Genomic DNA, 17785 nt, shown 5'->3' with positions numbered 1-17785 from the left:
CAATTGGTAGATAAAAAAAATATTCTGATCTTTATTTAGGGTATGGGAAGTATTTATGAACCATACATAAACAGAGTGGGACAGCCTTTGCACACAAAATATATAAAACATACAGTGGTTTCATGTATCCTGAAAGTTGCCATATTAAAATAGTTCAATCCATGACATATTGGAAGGTGAGAAGTGAACAATAGGGTTTGAGCAATAGTCCTATAAATCTACCCTAATCTTCACTAATCACAGAACTGTGATGACAAAAGGTCCAGTTTGTCGTGAAACGTGCGCCAGGCGCCAGGTTTAACCTGCTAGGTATGGTCTGCGTTCCATAATGATTCAAATAAGCTACACGTCCCAAGTTATTGCACAACTTGTAATACTTTATCCTAATCTGATCCACTATTTGTAGCGACCATCAGGACCAACCACACAGATGTGACAGTGTGACAGTAAACTAACGATGTAATGGTATGATGCAAAATGTAGGCTACAAATTGAAGGAAACTAACAGTCATTTCACTCAAGTGACAGTTATGTATGTGGGTATTACTGACGGTGGCTACCAATAGTGACTAGTATTCATATGAGAGAAATGGTTCAAAATAACCGAAAAGTTCGGGCAGACTTGAAAAGAGGCCAAAATATGACTTAGGTCTAAAACATTTGTCGTTTATATTTACAATCTACTTATCCAAACGGATTAACTCTTATCAATTTATAAGAGATCATTCTATCGGAAAAATGAAAGTTGATGTTTTTCCACTTGGATCTGGCATGTTGCTCGACTTTATTCAAGGTCTCCTTGCGCATGGTGGAATTATGAGGGAATTAAGTCCAGGTCAAAATATAGCATATCTGTAGACACACCTCCATTTCTGTGATCTTCAAACGAATACCTGGTGGACAGATGCATTTGCCAATACTTAAGTTCAAGATCAGAGTATGAGAGAAGGGTGCATAAAAAGGGAATTCAGTTTAATTGATGCCAACGTAAATCAGATCTGAATTCCTCCCATTATGCATAAAATGGACAAAATGTAATCATCATTTGTATGGAGTATGGTGGCCATTGGCTCAGTTTACCCCATGGCCATTGCCTCAATTTACCCTAAGGCAAACATTTTGACTATATTAGCCCACACACTTACAAGGATGCACTTTCATGTTAGGTTTAGGACCTCATATTGTAGTTTATAGAGACTCTTACAAATCGTACAACTATCTACATTAGTTTCGATACAAGCATCATGAAACCTATAACACAATTAATAAAAATGACATTAAAAAAATACATCTAAATAAATACTTTCCCCATGTTGTTTCTTCCTTCACAGACTACATGAAATGTGGTTGTCACTAATTAATGCGGTCACAAAGTCATAAACCCTGCCTGCTTCTACAATTTGTCCTCTTAAAATCACATTTTAAACCTAACCCACACCTTAACCATAACCTTAACCATAACCTTAACCACACTGCTAACCTTATGCTTAATGCTAGCTTTAAATTATGACCAAAAAGCACATTATTGTTTTCATGACTTTTTACAATAGCCAATTTTGACTTTGTGTTTGGGCAATCTAGTGGAAACAATGAAATGATGACCTCTTCCTAAATATTTGGTCACATGATTCGTTTTGTGTATGGTTTCCTAGAAAGAAAGGGTGGCTCAATGTACCTCACTCTCCCCTACTGCTTTCAGTGTTGTTTGTACTCTTTAAGGGATAGTTCACCTAAATTACAAAATGGCATAATGGGATTCCTTGTAAACAGTCCGTGGACAAGATAAGACAGCAATCCATGCTGTCTTTGGTTTTGGTTATATTTTTGGTTTTGTTTACCTAGCCATGTCATTTTGTAATGCGGGTGAGAACTATCCCTTTAAGTTCCTATGTTGAAATGTGTCACACGTCTTCTAAAGCTATGACTGAGGGAGAAAAGGTCAAAGGTAAAGCCAGTTAAAGCTCAGTGTGTCAGGTTCACGTGTCGGGCGAACGTGTAGCACCCGGTTTGTTTACCGACTGAGGTTAAACTTAACATGCTGAGAGAACCAACCGTCCATATCCTCTAGTACAGATGGCCGACTGCATGCGCACCAGGATTATCTCAGTGCAGGCCTCACACATCTACTTATAACTCCTGTTGCCGCCCAATGGCTACATCTTGATTCTCCACCCTTCTCCAAAGTATGCACTTGCCAATGCTTACTACCCTTATCCACCATCCTGAGTGCTCCACTCTCCTATGCTTTTAAATCCATGACAGGGAGTGTACAATTGCACTCTTTCAGAGAAGGGTGGAGAATCGGACTGCAGCGTTTCGGCATCATGTTCTGATCAGGAATATCAATGACTGAACTTGATGCTATTCACAGGATACTGTACATGCTTTATGCAGATGAGTAGTTAGTTTGATCATAAGGATCACCGGGGCTTAAGCATTATTGTGTTCATGTGGTTGAGCTCAGTGCAAACTTCAGATTTGTCTGACTATTAACAATGTAGTATTGCTACTTCACAGAATGTGTTTTGATTACCTAATTGATTATCTAGCATGTTGACATGCTCTTGCTAGATACAGTCCGTCAATTGTACAGTATGGTACATTATAATACAGTGTCACATATATGTGTGTGTGTGTGTGTGTGTGTGTGTGTATGTGTGTGTGTGTGTGTGTGTGCGTGCGTGCGTGCGTGTGTCTGTGTGCTTCCTCCTCCCAGCCTGCAGGAGGCATCGCAGCACGGCTCTATGGTGCGGAGCATTGGAGAGCAGGACGGGGAGGAAGAAAGGGAGAGGGAGGCCCAGCCCAAAGGAGATGGAGCAGGGCCTGGGCCTGACAAGATAATGAAGGACCTGGGTCCAGATGAGCCCGACCTTTCAACTCTCAGGTAAAAAGAGAGAATGTGCTCAACTCTTATCCTCTTATGTAAACACATTAAAGGGTGTTTGGAAGCAAAAATAGATCACATTGAAAAAAATAGCAAAAAGCCAGCATTCACTTCATAAGTTGCAATTGAAGCTTGGTTTTAATTCTCTTTGAACTCATGGCAACATGTCTTAAATTGTACAACTTGATTTGAGATGGGTCCACACCCTGAAAGAAGTCTATGGGTCAGGAGAAACTGTAATCCATGTTTCTTTAAATAGCCACTAAAAACTTCAGCTAACTTTACTTACCGCTAGCTAACATTCAATGGAAGTGATGGGGACATAGACCCTAGTGACAGACCACACACTGACATACAGTATGTTACCTTTCCCCTCACAGCCTTGCAGAGAAGATGGCCCTGTTCAACCAGCTGTCCAAGCAGCCCTCAAAGCCTGCTGCAGAGGGGGTCGGGGCCTCCAGGGGCGACACCCGTCAGCGCAGAGCCAACAGCCGCTTCCAGACCCAGCCTATTACCCAGGGAGAGGTGGATCAGGTATAGAGTCCTGCCCCTCTCTCAACCCAGATAGACAATGGACATGTTTCACTTATCCACCCTTGTCCAGAAGTATGCACCTGGATTTTAAAGCATAGGGATGATTTAAGCAGTGGCTGTAGGGAGGTTCCACCATTGTTAAATCCATGCGAGATAGTGTGCAAGTGCACACCTAGGGATAACGGTGGAGAATCGGGACCACAAAATGATGGGCTTCCTTTCTCTTGCTTTTCAAAACTGTAGCCTCTAAGTGTCAAGCCTTACACCGAGGGCCAGTTTCCCTGACCCAAATTAAGCCTCGTCCTGGACTAAAACACCACCAATGGAGATTCTCCATATTTTTGGAAACTAGTTTCTCTTTGCCCTAATACAACTACAGGTTGATCATTCCATGTAAACACTAGTTTCTCTTTGCCCTAATACAACTACAGGTTGATCATTCCATGTAAACACTAGTTTCTCTTTGCCCTAATACAACTACAGGTTGATCATTCCATGTAAACACTAGTTTCTCTTTGCCCTAATACAACTACAGGTTGATCATTCCATGTAAACACTAGTTTCTCTTTGCCCTAATACAACTACAGGTTGATCATTCCATGTAAACACTAGTTTCTCTTTGCCCTAATACAACTACAGGTTGATCATTCCATGTAAACACTAGTTTCTCTTTGCCCTAATACAACTACAGGTTGATCATTCCATGTAAACACTAGTTTCTCTTTGCCCTAATACAACTACAGGTTGATCATTCCATGTAAACACTAGTTTCTCTTTGCCCTAATACAACTACAGGTTGATCATTCCATGTAAACACTAAAGAAATTACACAATCACGCCCTTAGTAAGTGATCCAAGTCTCAAGAAAATATTCAAGAAAAGCAGCCTAATATTGAACTGAAACATTCATGTGAACTAGTATAAAACGACCCTCTAAGTGAAGTAATGCTGTGCCCGTACAGGAGATAGATCCTATGGTTACCTCTCTTCCTCCTCCTCCACCTCCTCCTCCGTTGACTAAGAGAGAACAAGTAGGAGCCTGCCTAGCAACCTGCCTAAACATTGCTGCTGACTGGTAGTGCCCTGCTCATAGTATCCTAAAAGCTTGTGTGCGTTCGTTTGGCCAGCCTTGATGCCCATTAACAGTATGGCTTGGTGTTTATGGCTAGGTTAATGAAGATGTTGAAATGCTCAGCCCTCACAGAGTCCACGATTTTCATTCAGGCTTTCACTTTGAAGATGTGATGTAACCACACAGTGCGTCATTCATATAGTCATGTAGGGACTACAGTACGCCGTGACATTATGCTGCTACGTTGTGCTTGCTTACAGAAGACTTTGGCATGGAAGTGCCGTAGTGTTTAGTGACTACAACGATATTCTGCCACAAGATGCTTTAGTATCGTGTTCTGCTCTTCTAAAATGCTTATCCAGTGGCTGAATAAGTATGCATGAACACTTCAGTAATACTATTTCTAGGAATGTATTCGACTCCGATGCATGCAAGGTTGGTTCTTGTGCAAATGCTGTCTTTGTCTTGAAAATAGAGTGTACAGTAAAGGTGAATACATACAGATTTGGCTGGAATGTTATCGGTTGAATTAATTTTGATTAGGTCGATGGAGGGCGTCACATTTCGACCCATCGTCAAAGATGGTAGGGAAGTTGTGTTCATGCATGCTGCTTGGTTCTAAGGTTGCACTGAAGGTGAAGGTCATTTTAACAATGGGAAAGGGTAAGTGCTCACTTTCAGGTGAACATCACAGAAGAGTCCTAAAAAGCAGGATGAATTATAATGCACAACATTTTTAATGCTATGATTATGCACTACTAAAGAAAATGACCTCTTACACTGCTTTCCATTGGTCATTTATTATGAATGGGGTAAATGGGATGTGGTCAGAGGCAATGACTTGTGAATTGTGATGTTATTTGTATGACAGGTATATGTTGTCATACTTGAGTAAAAGTAAAGATACCTTGATAGAAAATCACTCAAGTAAAAGTAAAAATCACTCAGTAAAATTCTACTTGAGTAAAAGTATTTGGTTTAAAATATACTTAAGTATCAAAAGTAAAAGTATACATTATTTCAAATTCCTTATATTAAGCAAACCAGATACACCAAACCAGATACCCCAAAAAACTACTTAAGTAGTACTTTAAATTATTTTTACTTAAGTACTTTACATGTTTTGTTTAGATTTGGCGATAGTGTTTTTGTATGACCAAATGTGAAGAGCTACTTGATCGGTTTCATCACCTACGGTATCTGTTCTGACTGCATGTTGTCCTTTCCCCATCCCTTTATCCCCCCATACCTTTATCCCCCATCCCTTTATCCCCCATCCCTTTATCCCTCCATCCCTTTATCCACCCATCCCTTTATCCCCCATCCCTTTATCCCCCATCCCTTTATCCCCCATCCCTTTATCCCTCCATCCCTTTATCCCCCATCCTTTATCCCCCATCCCTTTATCCCTCCATCCCTTTATCCCTCCATCCCTTTATCCCTCCATCCCTTTATCCCTCCATCCCTTTATCCCTCCATCCCTTTATCCCCCATCCCATTATCCCTCCATCCCTTTATCCCTCCATCCCTTTATCCCCCATCTCTTTATCCCCCATCCCTTTATCCCCCATCCCTTTATCCCTCCATCCCTTTATCCCTCCATCCCTTTATCCCCCATCCCTTTATCCCTCCATCCCTTTATCCCTCCATCCCTTTATCCCCCATCCCTTTATCCCTCCATCCCTTTATCCCTCCATCCCTTTGTCCCCCATCTCTTTATCCCCCATCCCTTTATCCCCCATCCCTTTATCCCCCATCCCTTTATCCCCCATCCCTTTATCCCCCCATCCCTTTATCCCTCCATCCCTTTATCCCCCATCCCTTTATCCCTCCATCCCTTTATCCCTCCGTGTCCCCCGCCATTCATCCGTCCATTCATTCATTTATTCATCCCTCCTCTCGCTTCCTGCAGCTGCAGAACGGAGGAGGAGGGGTCAAGCTGGAGCCGCTGTCTGCCTCTTTGGTCCGCTCCGTGGCAGCCGTCACCTCCCAGGTCTCGGTCGCCACGGTAACCACGGCGACTTCCAGCAGCAGCAACGTCCACCTTGGAAAATCTACGGCCGTTCCCTACAACCCCCCCACCACCACCCAGGAAAGGGGAGGGGTGAGGTGTGTGTTTCCTTATGTGTCAAATAATTCAGCCTTCACTGGTATTGAAACCATGAATTGTCTGTCTGTCTGTGTGTGTCTGTCTGTGTGTTTCTCTCTCTCTGTGTGTCCCCCCCCCTCTCTCTCTCAGGTACTTCAGCCTGACCAAGGGAGGTGAGTCCTCCGGTTTCCCTGAACCAGATCTGTTCTCCCCTGGCCCTCCCCTTTCAGAGCAGCAACCGCAGCAGCAGGCTCACAGTAGAAGAGTCGGAGAGAGAGGAGGAGACAGTGGCGGAGCTCCTGGAGCCAGTCGCTCCTCCACTGGCCACAGAGAGAGAGAGGAGGAGGAGGATGTGTGGGAAGGAGGGGCCAGCAGAGAGGAGAGGGAGGTCTGTGCTAGTAGTGGTGCTGGAGGCAGCAGCAGTAAGGGAAGGCTCCACTCCCCCGACAGGGACAGCAGACAGCAGCACTATCAGCCCCCAGCCCCAGAGCCCCAGCCGCGGCACACCAACAGTAGCCAGCAGGAGTCCATCGAGCTTCCCTCTTTGAGGCACGGGAGGGGTGAGTTGCTGGTGGAGCCCAGGCAGCACAGAGACAGAGATAAATACGGCAGTAGCAGCAGCATCACCCTGGAGAGGGAAGAGCACGGGAGCTACCTGGGAGAGACACACAGCTCAGAGAGACACACAGAGCTGCAGCACACAGCAGACAGAGAGAGCACACGGAGCAGCAGGAGCAGGGAACTCCTCTCAGGTAGGAAACACAGACCATTGTATACCTCCCAAAAGGCACCCTATTCCCTACGTAGCACACTACTTTGACCAATGCTGAACAAACATGCATGTAGATTAGAGGAATATTTATATGCATTCATTATACGGACGGTTGATGCACTCAAGACGTTTTTTTCAATTCAGAAGAGTGCACTACATAGGGAATATGGCACCATTTGGGATGAGGACAAGGGAAATATCTTATTGTCTCCTGGATTATGCAGCATGTTAATTGCATGACTCTTTCCATTGGCTACACACTGCGTCCGTCTGCGGTTTGATTTGTCTTAACGCCTAATGCGTCTGTGCTCATCACATCACAGACACTATCTGACAGACAGGAAGACTAGAGACACGGCTTCAGCTGAATCTAATTAGCATATTTGTACATACATTTGTCCCCGCGGCTCCCTTTGTCTGCAAATATAGGACCACTCCTACTGACAGGTTGTCTGTAATTGTGATTCCAGATGGAAATCAAGTATGATTGAGGTGTGGATGTCAATGGATGGATGTCAGTGTTGCAGGCTTTGGTTTACGCATTGGCATTGTGCTCCGCCGTGCCGGTAGGGCAGATAGACAGAGCAGATAGACAGTGCAGATAGACAGTGTAACACGGCTGGCCCATCCGTCTGTGTGTCTGGATGACCGTCAGCAAACCTTGTGTCCAGAGGATGCGGGGTCGTCTTTTCTTCAAGCATGAGAGAGAGAGAGAGAGAGAACACTCGTAGAGAACAATGGAAAGGAACCCTAAAAGGAACGGAGAACAATTGTCCGTGCATTAATGAGCACGGACATTCGAGACGACGGCTGAGCATCAGAGACCGTGTGAACTGAACACCGATCATGACGATTGTATGCAGGATCTTGGCAGTCGCGAATGTGTGTCTGTACGCGGTGTGCGCACGTGCATATGCGTGCATGTGTGCTATGAGGGGCTGCCATTGGGGTCTGCTTCTCCCCCTGTGTGAGTATTGATTACACTGTGGATTTATTACAATGCAATTTGTGTGTGCGTGTATGTGTCTGTCTATATGTCTACAGACACCGAGCACACCAGTGTGTCATTGAGAACTGTGACAACAGAGGCAGCGGCCAGGAGTGTCTCTCACACCTCCAGTAACCAGCGGAAACAGCAGCAGATCCAGTCTTTCACCCAGTCTCCCCCACAAACTGAGCCCCAGCCATACTCCAAAACTCACCAGCACTTCACCCAGGAACCTCCAGCCCAATCCCAGCCCCAGGAAAGGGAGAGGAGCTTCACCCAGCCACTACCCAAGCCTTACTCTCAGCTAATCCCTCACAGTCAACCCAGACCCCAGTCCTTATCCCAGCCTCCTCCTCCCCAGACCGCCCCCCAGACTCTGCCCAAGCCCACGTCCTTCCCTCAGCCGCTGGTCAAGTCTCAGTCCCTGCCTCTGGACCACAGTGACCACATCACAGGACACAGTGTCTCCGACCTCCTCTCCCCCAGCGAAACAGAACTCTCAGAGATGTCCTCCAAACAGATGTCCATCAAAGAAAGGTTAGTCTGTGCCTGGGTTTCTGTGATTGGGTAACAATTCCAACTGTAGTTCAAATGGGGGTGGTGACATGGCAGGATGTTGTACTGTACGTACGTTTCCAGAAATACTGGTTGGACGATTCCAAATGTCTTATTCCCTTCTGATGCCGGGAATCTTCCAACCATCATTTCTATACTTATGGGAAAGTTACCGTAATTTTGTAATTGTCTGAATGGGCTCTTTGTTGTGAAAGACGCAGGTATTATTCAGGCGACATAGCGCCTTGCCAAAGATTTCAACTTGATTCGCCTTGTTGTCTCTGTAAAAAACGTGACGATGTAAAGAATATGAGACAGAATGAGGCGGTGGTGAATGAGCCCCTGCCTGCATCCCAAATGGTAGTCTATTCCCTACATAGTGCACTGCTTTCATACGGCTCTGGTGAAAAGTAGGGCACCATATAGGGAATAGGCAGCCATTTGGGGCACGCTCAGAGTCCCCCTGTGTCCTTGTGGGATCTAAGTTTCTGCCTCTCTTTGAGGTGAAAGTGATTTATTTCTGGCCACTGTGCATTTTCCCTCTTTGTTCCTGGAGAGAGGAGAGGTAGGAGACGGAGATCAGGCTGCAGTCTGTAAACATCTTTAGGTTGTGTCCCAGTGTCCCAAATGGCACCCGTGTTCTGTTCCCTATATATTGCACTACTTATGACCTGACTGCATCCCAAATCCCACTCTGCCAACCCCCTACCCCCCAAAAAAAGTAGTGAACTATAAATGGAATAGTGTGCCATTTGGGGTGCATCCTTAGAGATTAAAAGCTGTTTCAGTAGATTTAGCTACTGTTCAACAGTACTGCTCTCATCTTGGCCCTGTCAGCCTGTTAGTAGCTCGGTTTCCATGCAATTGGCAACAGATTTTCATGCGGATATTCTAAAATCCGCAAAAAGAAAATATGCGCATTTTCTCACCAGTGGTGTGTTTCCACTAAACGCGTTGTGTATAGAAGTGCATGATGATGTAGTTCATGCAAAATGTACTTTTAACTTAAGATTTCATGTACCTATATGTCCTGTCTCTGTCAGGCCGGCCCTGCTGAAGAAGAGTGGTGAGGAGGTTAACCTCTCTCTCTCTTCCTTTCTTTCCTTCTCTCTCCCAGGCTGGCCCTGTTGAAGAAGAGTGGTGAGGAGGTTAACCTCTCTCTCTCTCTCTTCCTTTCTTTCCTTCTCTCTCCCAGGCTGGCCCTGTTGAAGAAGAGTGGTGAGGAGGTTAACCTCTCTCTCTCTCCCTTTCTTTCCTTCTCTCTCCCAGGCTGGCCCTGTTGAAGAAGAGTGGTGAGGAGGTTAACCTCTCTCTCTCTCCCTTTCTTTCCTTCTCTCTCCCAGGCTGGCCCTGTTGAAGAAGAGTGGTGAGGAGGTTAACCTCTCTCTCTCTCTTCCTTTCTTTCCTTCTCTCTCCCAGGCTGGCCCTGTTGAAGAAGAGTGGTGAGGAGGTTAACCTCTCTCTCTCTCCCTTTCTTTCCTTCTCTCTCCCAGGCTGGCCCTGTTGAAGAAGAGTGGTGAGGAGGTTAACCTCTCTCTCTCTTCCTTTCTTTCCTTCTCTCTCCCAGGCTGGCCCTGTTGAAGAAGAGTGGTGAGGAGGTTAACCTCTCTCTCTCTCCCTTTCTTTCCTTCTCTCTCCCAGGCTGGCCCTGTTGAAGAAGAGTGGTGAGGAGGTTAACCTCTCTCTCTCTTCCTTTCCTTTCCTCTCTCTCCCAGGCTGGCCCTGCTGAAGAAGAGTGGTGAGGAGGTTAACCTCTCTCTCTCTCTTTCCTCTTTCTTTCCTTCTCTCTCCCAGGCTGGCCCTGTTGAAGAAGAGTGGTGAGGAGGTTAACCTCTCTCTCTCTCTCTCTCTCTCCTTTCTTTCCTTCTCTCTCCCAGGCTGGCCCTGTTGAAGAAGAGTGGTGAGGAGGTTAACCTCTCTCTCTCTCCCTTTCTTTCCTTCTCTCTCCCAGGCTGGCCCTGTTGAAGAAGAGTGGTGAGGAGGTTAACCTCTCTCTCTCTCTTTCCTTTCTTTCCTTCTCTCTCCCAGGCTGGCCCTGTTGAAGAAGAGTGGTGAGGAGGTTAACCTCTCTCTCTCTCCCTTTCTTTCCTTCTCTCTCCCAGGCTGGCCCTGTTGAAGAAGAGTGGTGAGGAGGTTAACCTCTCTCTCTCTTTCCCTTTCTTTCCTTCTCTCTCCCAGGCTGGCCCTGTTGAAGAAGAGTGGTGAGGAGGTTAACCTCTCTCTCTCTCTTCCCTTTCTTTCCTTCTCTCTCCCAGGCTGGCCCTGTTGAAGAAGAGTGGTGAGGAGGTTAACCTCTCTCTCTCTCTCCCTTTCTTTCCTTCTCTCTCCCAGGCTGGCCCTGTTGAAGAAGAGTGGTGAGGAGGTTAACCTCTCTCTCTCTCCTTTCTTTCCTTCTCTCTCCCAGGCTGGCCCTGTTGAAGAAGAGTGGTGAGGAGGTTAACCTCTCTCTCTCTTCCTTTCTTTCCTTCTCTCTCCCAGGCTGGCCCTGTTGAAGAAGAGTGGTGAGGAGGTTAACCTCTCTCTCTCTCTCTTCCTTTCTTTCCTTCTCTCTCCCAGGCTGGCCCTGTTGAAGAAGAGTGGTGAAGAGGACTGGAGGAACAGGATCAATAAGAAGCAGGAAGTGGTAAAGGTGGCTGTGACTGAGAGACACTCCACAGTACAAGGACAGGGATGGGAGGCAGAGCAGACTTACAAGAAGAAGGTGAGACTACACACAGCTGGACCTCCAAATTGAATCTTGAAAGAGAAGCCACATTTTGGGCTCAAAGAGATACAAACAAAAACGCTCGGTGGAGATTCACTGTACTGCACTATAACTACAACAGTACAACAAGCAGCATCCCCACACCTCACAAAATGTCTCTTGAGATCATATGATAATGAATGAAATGTGTTTCAATTTTTAGTAGTCTCATTAGGGCACTCTTCCTGGTTGCTATTTTAAAGGGGCCTCTCGTGGTCTTTATGTGAGGGTGCCTTTCATTTCCCCCTTGCCATTCATCAGCCCCATCTGCTCCAGTGAGAGATCAGCTCAGCTTAGTGGGCTGGTGCCCCCTTTATACCAATTGGCTCCCTATTGTGCCCTTCTTTTTTTGACCATAGTTTGACCACAGCCCTATGGGCCTTGGTCAAAAGAAGTGCGCTAAATAGGGAATAGGGTGCTATTTGGGACCAGTGCCTGGGGCCAACACAGCCCTGCATGGAACATATGGGCCAGTCTCCCTGTGGAATTAGCAATCTGGGGCCTTGGAGAAATCTCTTTTCTACTTTACACTGGGACAAGAGCAAGTCAAAATTGCTCACTCTGATTGAAGATTGAGTTTCACTTAAACTAGTGCTAATGCCACCAATATGTAATTTGACAATATGGTTACAGAATGGCATTATATGTATTGTTTAATGTACAGTCTTTTTACTGTACACTATTACGTTGAATTAATGAATTAGTCTACTCTATGCCACTTCACAAAATTTCTGGTTTAACTGAGCATATTCAGTTCAGATTAGATCTAAAACCGAGACACGGACTTCTTGGAATAATTGAATCGCCCCTCCTTTCTGTTAATGATGCACCCCATTGTGCTGTAATCTGGGTCAAATCCTGTCTGTTTGTGTACTTAATACTTCATGTTAAATCCTCCCGTTGATCACACTTCTTCTAAGCCTCATGTTACAGTAGCAACAGTAATGGGTTGAGGCTAGGGTTGTAATTGAAAGATTTTGGGCACTGGCCAGTTTGGCTAGCAGACCACAATTTCTACTAGCCAAGGTGAAATTCTACCAGCCAAGATTCCAAAATATATGTCACGCAATATTTGATAAGACAACATTTCTGTCTTGTTTGGCACATTTTCTACTAGGCTAGCCTAGAACTAGCCTTCTCCCTTGGAACGTGTTCTGTGTTTCCCCTGTCTTCAGGAGGAAGGGATGATTATTGATGAGTTCGCTGCTGTCACTGTGTCTGACCAGCTGTGGGTAAGGCCTGACGACGGTGCTGTGCCCCAGTGCCAACGGTGGTCCACTGAGCTCTGTGTGTGACCTGCTGCTTCTTTGACTCTTCTGTTCTGTTCTGTTGTTCACTGCTGTTCAGTGTTGCTGTGATCTGATGAGGGTTGAACGTTCCCCAAATTCCCAGGTTTTCCAGAAATCCCATCTGAAGAATTCCCTGATTTTCCTACTTATTCCCTCCTTGGAAAACCTGGAAATTTTGGGCAAATGACCAGAAAAGTGATACTCTAGTTGTTCACTACTCTTCAGTGTTGTTGTTCACTGCTATTCAGTGTTGCCGTTCACTACTCTTCAGTTGCTGTGGTCGGATGCTATCCTACCTCTGATGGTTTGTGGCTGTGTTATGGGATGCTGGTGATGGACTTGACTCTGCTTCTTTTTCTAAGCTTTCGATTGAACTTCTTGCACTTTTGCTTGGTTTGAAGTCAATATAGCTACGCTACAGTGTTCAGAGACGCGTTTGTTGCTACGTTGCTGCCAGTCACTGCTTGTTTTTCACCTCAAAATGTTTGCCTTTTGAACTGCACACTGCGTAGTAGTGATGGAGAGAGCCATTCATCATACAGGGGTTCTTCCTTTCAACGTTTTGAGGTTATGCCGCAACCGTTTGTGGTAGATGGTTGGCAGATTGTGGTAAATTGCGACATTCCGGCAACTATGGCTGACACTTAAATAACGTGCCATAGAATTCTGCGGCACCCCGCAGGCTGTGCTGCAGTACGCCACAACTTGTAAAGGAAAGACCACTGTAAGTCAGTAGTGACAGAACAATTGGCCTGTCTTCATGATTGTGTCACTGAGACAGTCGTCGCTGGCTTGTCTAGACCAGGGTTTCCCTTATTCGGTTCTGGGGTCACGCCTGTGTCTACGTTTCGTTTTTTTGCCCTAGCACCCCACAGCTGATTCAAATAATCAAAGCATGATGAATTGGTTATTTGAATCAGCTGCGTGATGGGTATTAGCTACAGCAGCTGCAATGTGCATGGCCAGTTACCGATTAATTCGTATTCAAGCACCTCTGTATATGTTCATGATTAAACACTTAACACTTGCACGCCAGTGGTGGCTGGTGGGACTTTCAATCAGGAGGACGGGCTCATAATAATGGATGGAACGGAATATATGGAACGGTATCAAACATATCAAAGACATTGTTTCCATGAGTTGGATACTGTTCCATTTTTTTCCATTCCAGCCATTGCTATGAGCCGTCCTCCCCTCACCAGACTCCTCTTTTGCATGTCTTTGCATTACATGTGAAGTGTATGGATGTGAGGGGCTCAGGCGATGGTGCTCTGGAGATGTTGTTTCTCTTTAAAGGGGAAAATACACTGTGAACCAGATAAAAGTTTGACTGGGGAACGCCGGCTCAGTCTACTTCAGCCATGGAAACATCATCATGACTTCAGACTTGATTTATCCAAAATAATCTCTGTGAGTTGTCCCTCAGTGGTTCTCAGTATCTCGCTCTGGGTCTCTTTGTCACAATTATAATTTCTGGTTTGGAATGGTATGGTCTCTCTCCTTTGCATCCTTTCTCCAGTAGCGTTGGGGCAGTATCCAGATTTTCATACCTTCAAAATACCCCGGTATACGGTATGATCATATACCTGGTAGCCCAACCCTACTCTCTAGCATTCCTCTGTATATGTCTGCCTGATTGTAACTTTCTTCCCTATCCCTCTCCATTTCCTCCCTCCACATCTCTTCTCCTCTTATCCACGTATCCAATCACCTCTGTCCTTAGGAGCCTGTCTTTTCCTCCACATATTTTCCTCCAATCTCCCTTGGCCATAAGTGCCAAGTTATTGACCTTCATAGTCAGGTAAGAACACACACCGGACCTGCCATGTTTCACTGTTCTGCCTGTACTGGAAGCTTGGGTTGTGTCTCAAATTGCACCCCATTCCATATGTAGTGCACTACTTTTGACCAGGGCACATAATAGGGCTCTGGTCACCTATCCCGTATTTAGGGAACTACTTTTGACCAGAATCCTATGGGGCCTGGTCGAAAGTAGGGCATTATATAGGGATTAGGGTGTCATTTAAGACTCCGCCTGCATGCATGTCATTGAAAGGTCTGTCTTTTCCCTGTCCACTAAAATCTCATTTGGTTACGTTAATGATTTGAACCCCCTCCCCCTATTGCTACTTATCTTACTGTACTCTGTCTCTTTGTTTGGTGTGTATGTGTAGTATTCCACTTCTATGGGATAGTCCTACAAAGACAAAGCTACTGTACTCTGTCTCTTTGTTTGGTGTGTATGTGTAGTATTACACTTCTATGGGATAGTCCTACAAAGACAAAGCTACTGTACTCTGTCTCTTTGTTTGGTGTGTATGTGTAGTATTACCACTTCTATGGGATAGTCCTACAAAGACAAAGCTACTGTACTCTGTCTCTTTGTTTGGTGTGTATGTGTAGTATTACACTTCTATGGGATAGTCCTACAAAGACAAAGCTACTGTACTCTGTCTCTTTGTTTGGTGTGTACACTTCTATGGGATAGTCCTACAAAGACAAAGCTACTGTACTCTGTCTCTTTGTTTGGTGTGTATGTGTAGTATTACACTTCTATGGGATAGTCCTACAAAGACAAAGCTACTGTACTCTGTCTCTTTGTTTGGTGTGTATGTGTAGTATTACACTTCTATGGGATAGTCCTACAAAGACAAAGCTACTGTACTCTGTCTCTTTGTTTGGTGTGTATGTGTAGTATTACACTTCTATGGGATAGTTCTACAAAGACAAAGCTACTGTACTTTGTGGCTATCATTTCCAAGGTTTTGTGGTTCTGTCCTCATATAATCAGAGCAGTTGTGGCTGGTGTCACTTTAAGTCGGAGGATGGACTCATTGTAATGGCTGGAACGGAATTGTTGGAACGGCATGGTTTTTACGTGTTTGATACAATTCCAGCCTAATGGCTATGACTCATCCTCCGTTCACCAGCCACTACTGATTTCCACTTTTTTTGTTTTGGTTCTCATATTATCAGAGTGGTACAGTGACCTTCAGTGGTGTAGTGGAGGGGAAACACTGTTTACGCACCTTTTTTAGTTTGCGTGAGCATTTACCCACCTTTTGCTGAAAAAATGCATTTAAAGTACAGGGAGCATTACTTTAGTCACAACGAACTGTGATCAACGTTATACTAATACATCACTGGTGACCTTACAGCATTTAACACTATGTGAAACCCTGTACTAACCAGTAGGTAACAGTGTGTAACTCTGTGTGTTCAGAGGATGGGAGAGGAGATGGAGAACCAGGCTCAGATGTCCATAGAGGAGAGGAAGCAGATGATCTCAACACGGGAGGAGTCCTGGGTGTCTAAAGGCAAGGGGGTGGCCAACGACTCCACCCAGTACACCGTGGCTGCACGCATGGTCAAGAAAGGTTAGTACACCGTGGCTGCACGCATGGTCAAGAAAGGTTAGTACACCGTGGCTGCACGCATGGTCAAGAAAGGTTAGTACACTGTGGCTGCACGCATGGTCAAGAAAGGTCAGTACACTGTGGCTGCACGCATGGTCAAGAAAGGTTAGTACACTGTGGCTGCACGCATGGTCAAGAAAGGTTAGTACACTGTGGCTGCACGCATGGTCAAGAAAGGTTAGTACACTGTGGCTGCACGCATGGTCAAGAAAGGTCAGTACACTGTGGCTGCACGCATGGTCAAGAAAGGTCAGTACACTGTGGCTGCACGCATGGTCAAGAAAGGTTAGTACACTGTGGCTGCACGCATGGTCAAGAAAGGTCAGTACACTGTGGCTGCACGCATGGTCAAGAAAGGTCAGTACACCGTGGCTGCACGCATGGTTAAGAAAGGTCAGTACACTGTGGCTGCACGCATGGTCAAGAAAGGTCAGTACACTGTGGCTGCACGCATGGTCAAGAAAGGTTAGTACACCGTGGCTGCACGCTGCACGCATGTTCAAGAAGAAAGGTATAGGGCTGCACACTGTGGCTGCACGCATGGTCAAGAAAGGTTAGTACACCGTGGCTGCACGCATGGTCAAGAAACTGGTCAGTACACTGTGGCTGCACGCATGGTCAAGAAAGGTCAGTACACCGTGGCTGCACGCATGGTCAAGAAACTGGTTAGTACACTGTGGCTGCACGCATGGTCAAGAAAGGTTAGTACACTGTGGCTGCACGCATGGTCAAGAAAGGTCAGTACACTGTGGCTGCACGCATGGTCAAGAAAGGTTAGTACACTGTGGCTGCACATGGTCATGGTCAAGAAGAAAGGTTAGTACACTGTGGCTGGATGCATGTGGCTGCACGTCAAGAAAGGTTAGTACACTGTGGCTGCACGCATGGTCAAGAAAGGTTAGTACACTGTGGCTGGACAAGAAATGGTCAAGAAAAAGGTTAGTACACTGTGGCTGCACGCATGGTCAAGAAAGGTTAGTACACTGTGGCTGCACGCATGGTCAAGAAAGGTTAGTACACTGTGGCTGCACGCATGGTCAAGAAAGGTTAGTACACTGTGGCTGCACGCATGGTCAAGAAAGGTTAGTACACTGTGGCTGCACGCATGGTCAAGAAAGGTTAGTACACTGTGGCTGCACGCATGGTCAAGAAAGGTTAGTACACTGTGAATGCACGCATGGTCAAGAAAGGTTAGTACACTGTGGCTGCTCGCATGGTCAAGAAAGGTTAGTACACTGTGGCTGCACGCATGGTCAAGAAAGGTTAGTACACTGTGGCTGCACGCATGGTCAAGAAAGGTTAGTACACTGTGGCTGGATGCATAGTCACTGTGGCTGCAGAAAGAAAGGTTAGTACACTGTGGCTGCACGCATGGTCAAGAAAGGTTAGTACACTGTGGCTGCACGCATGGTCAAGAAAGGTTAGTACACTGTGGCTGCATGC

General features: G+C 45.7%; 1 protein-coding gene across 14 annotated transcripts in view; it reads left to right on the top strand.

Annotated features, from left to right (window-relative positions):
* LOC112227309 (supervillin) overlaps positions 1–17785 on the top strand; it is an 81441-nt gene that overhangs the window by 48205 nt on the left and 15451 nt on the right. For 10 of the 14 annotated variants that reach the window (XM_042308371.1, XM_042308370.1, XM_042308369.1 and 7 more), the window contains 11 exons: positions 2717–2884; positions 3265–3418; positions 4381–4449; positions 6403–6599; positions 6730–7331; positions 8396–8876; positions 11451–11595; positions 12813–12869; positions 14223–14336; positions 14650–14727; positions 16150–16303. In XM_042308371.1, coding sequence (XP_042164305.1) covers positions 2717–2884; positions 3265–3418; positions 4381–4449; positions 6403–6599; positions 6730–7331; positions 8396–8876; positions 11451–11595; positions 12813–12869; positions 14223–14336; positions 14650–14727; positions 16150–16303 — 2219 coding nt within the window. The remainder of the gene's footprint in view (positions 1–2716; positions 2885–3264; positions 3419–4380; positions 4450–6402; positions 6600–6729; positions 7332–8395; positions 8877–11450; positions 11596–12812; positions 12870–14222; positions 14337–14649; positions 14728–16149; positions 16304–17785) is intronic. The other 4 variants (XM_042308363.1, XM_042308366.1, XM_042308367.1 and 1 more) reach the window with 4 other exon arrangements.

Source organism: Oncorhynchus tshawytscha, linkage group LG28 (genome assembly GCF_018296145.1).
Source record: "Oncorhynchus tshawytscha isolate Ot180627B linkage group LG28, Otsh_v2.0, whole genome shotgun sequence".
In the NCBI taxonomy this organism is placed as follows: domain Eukaryota; kingdom Metazoa; phylum Chordata; class Actinopteri; order Salmoniformes; family Salmonidae; genus Oncorhynchus; species Oncorhynchus tshawytscha.
Note: the sequence above shows the minus strand (reverse complement) of the source record. Positions and strands in the feature narration are given on the sequence as shown.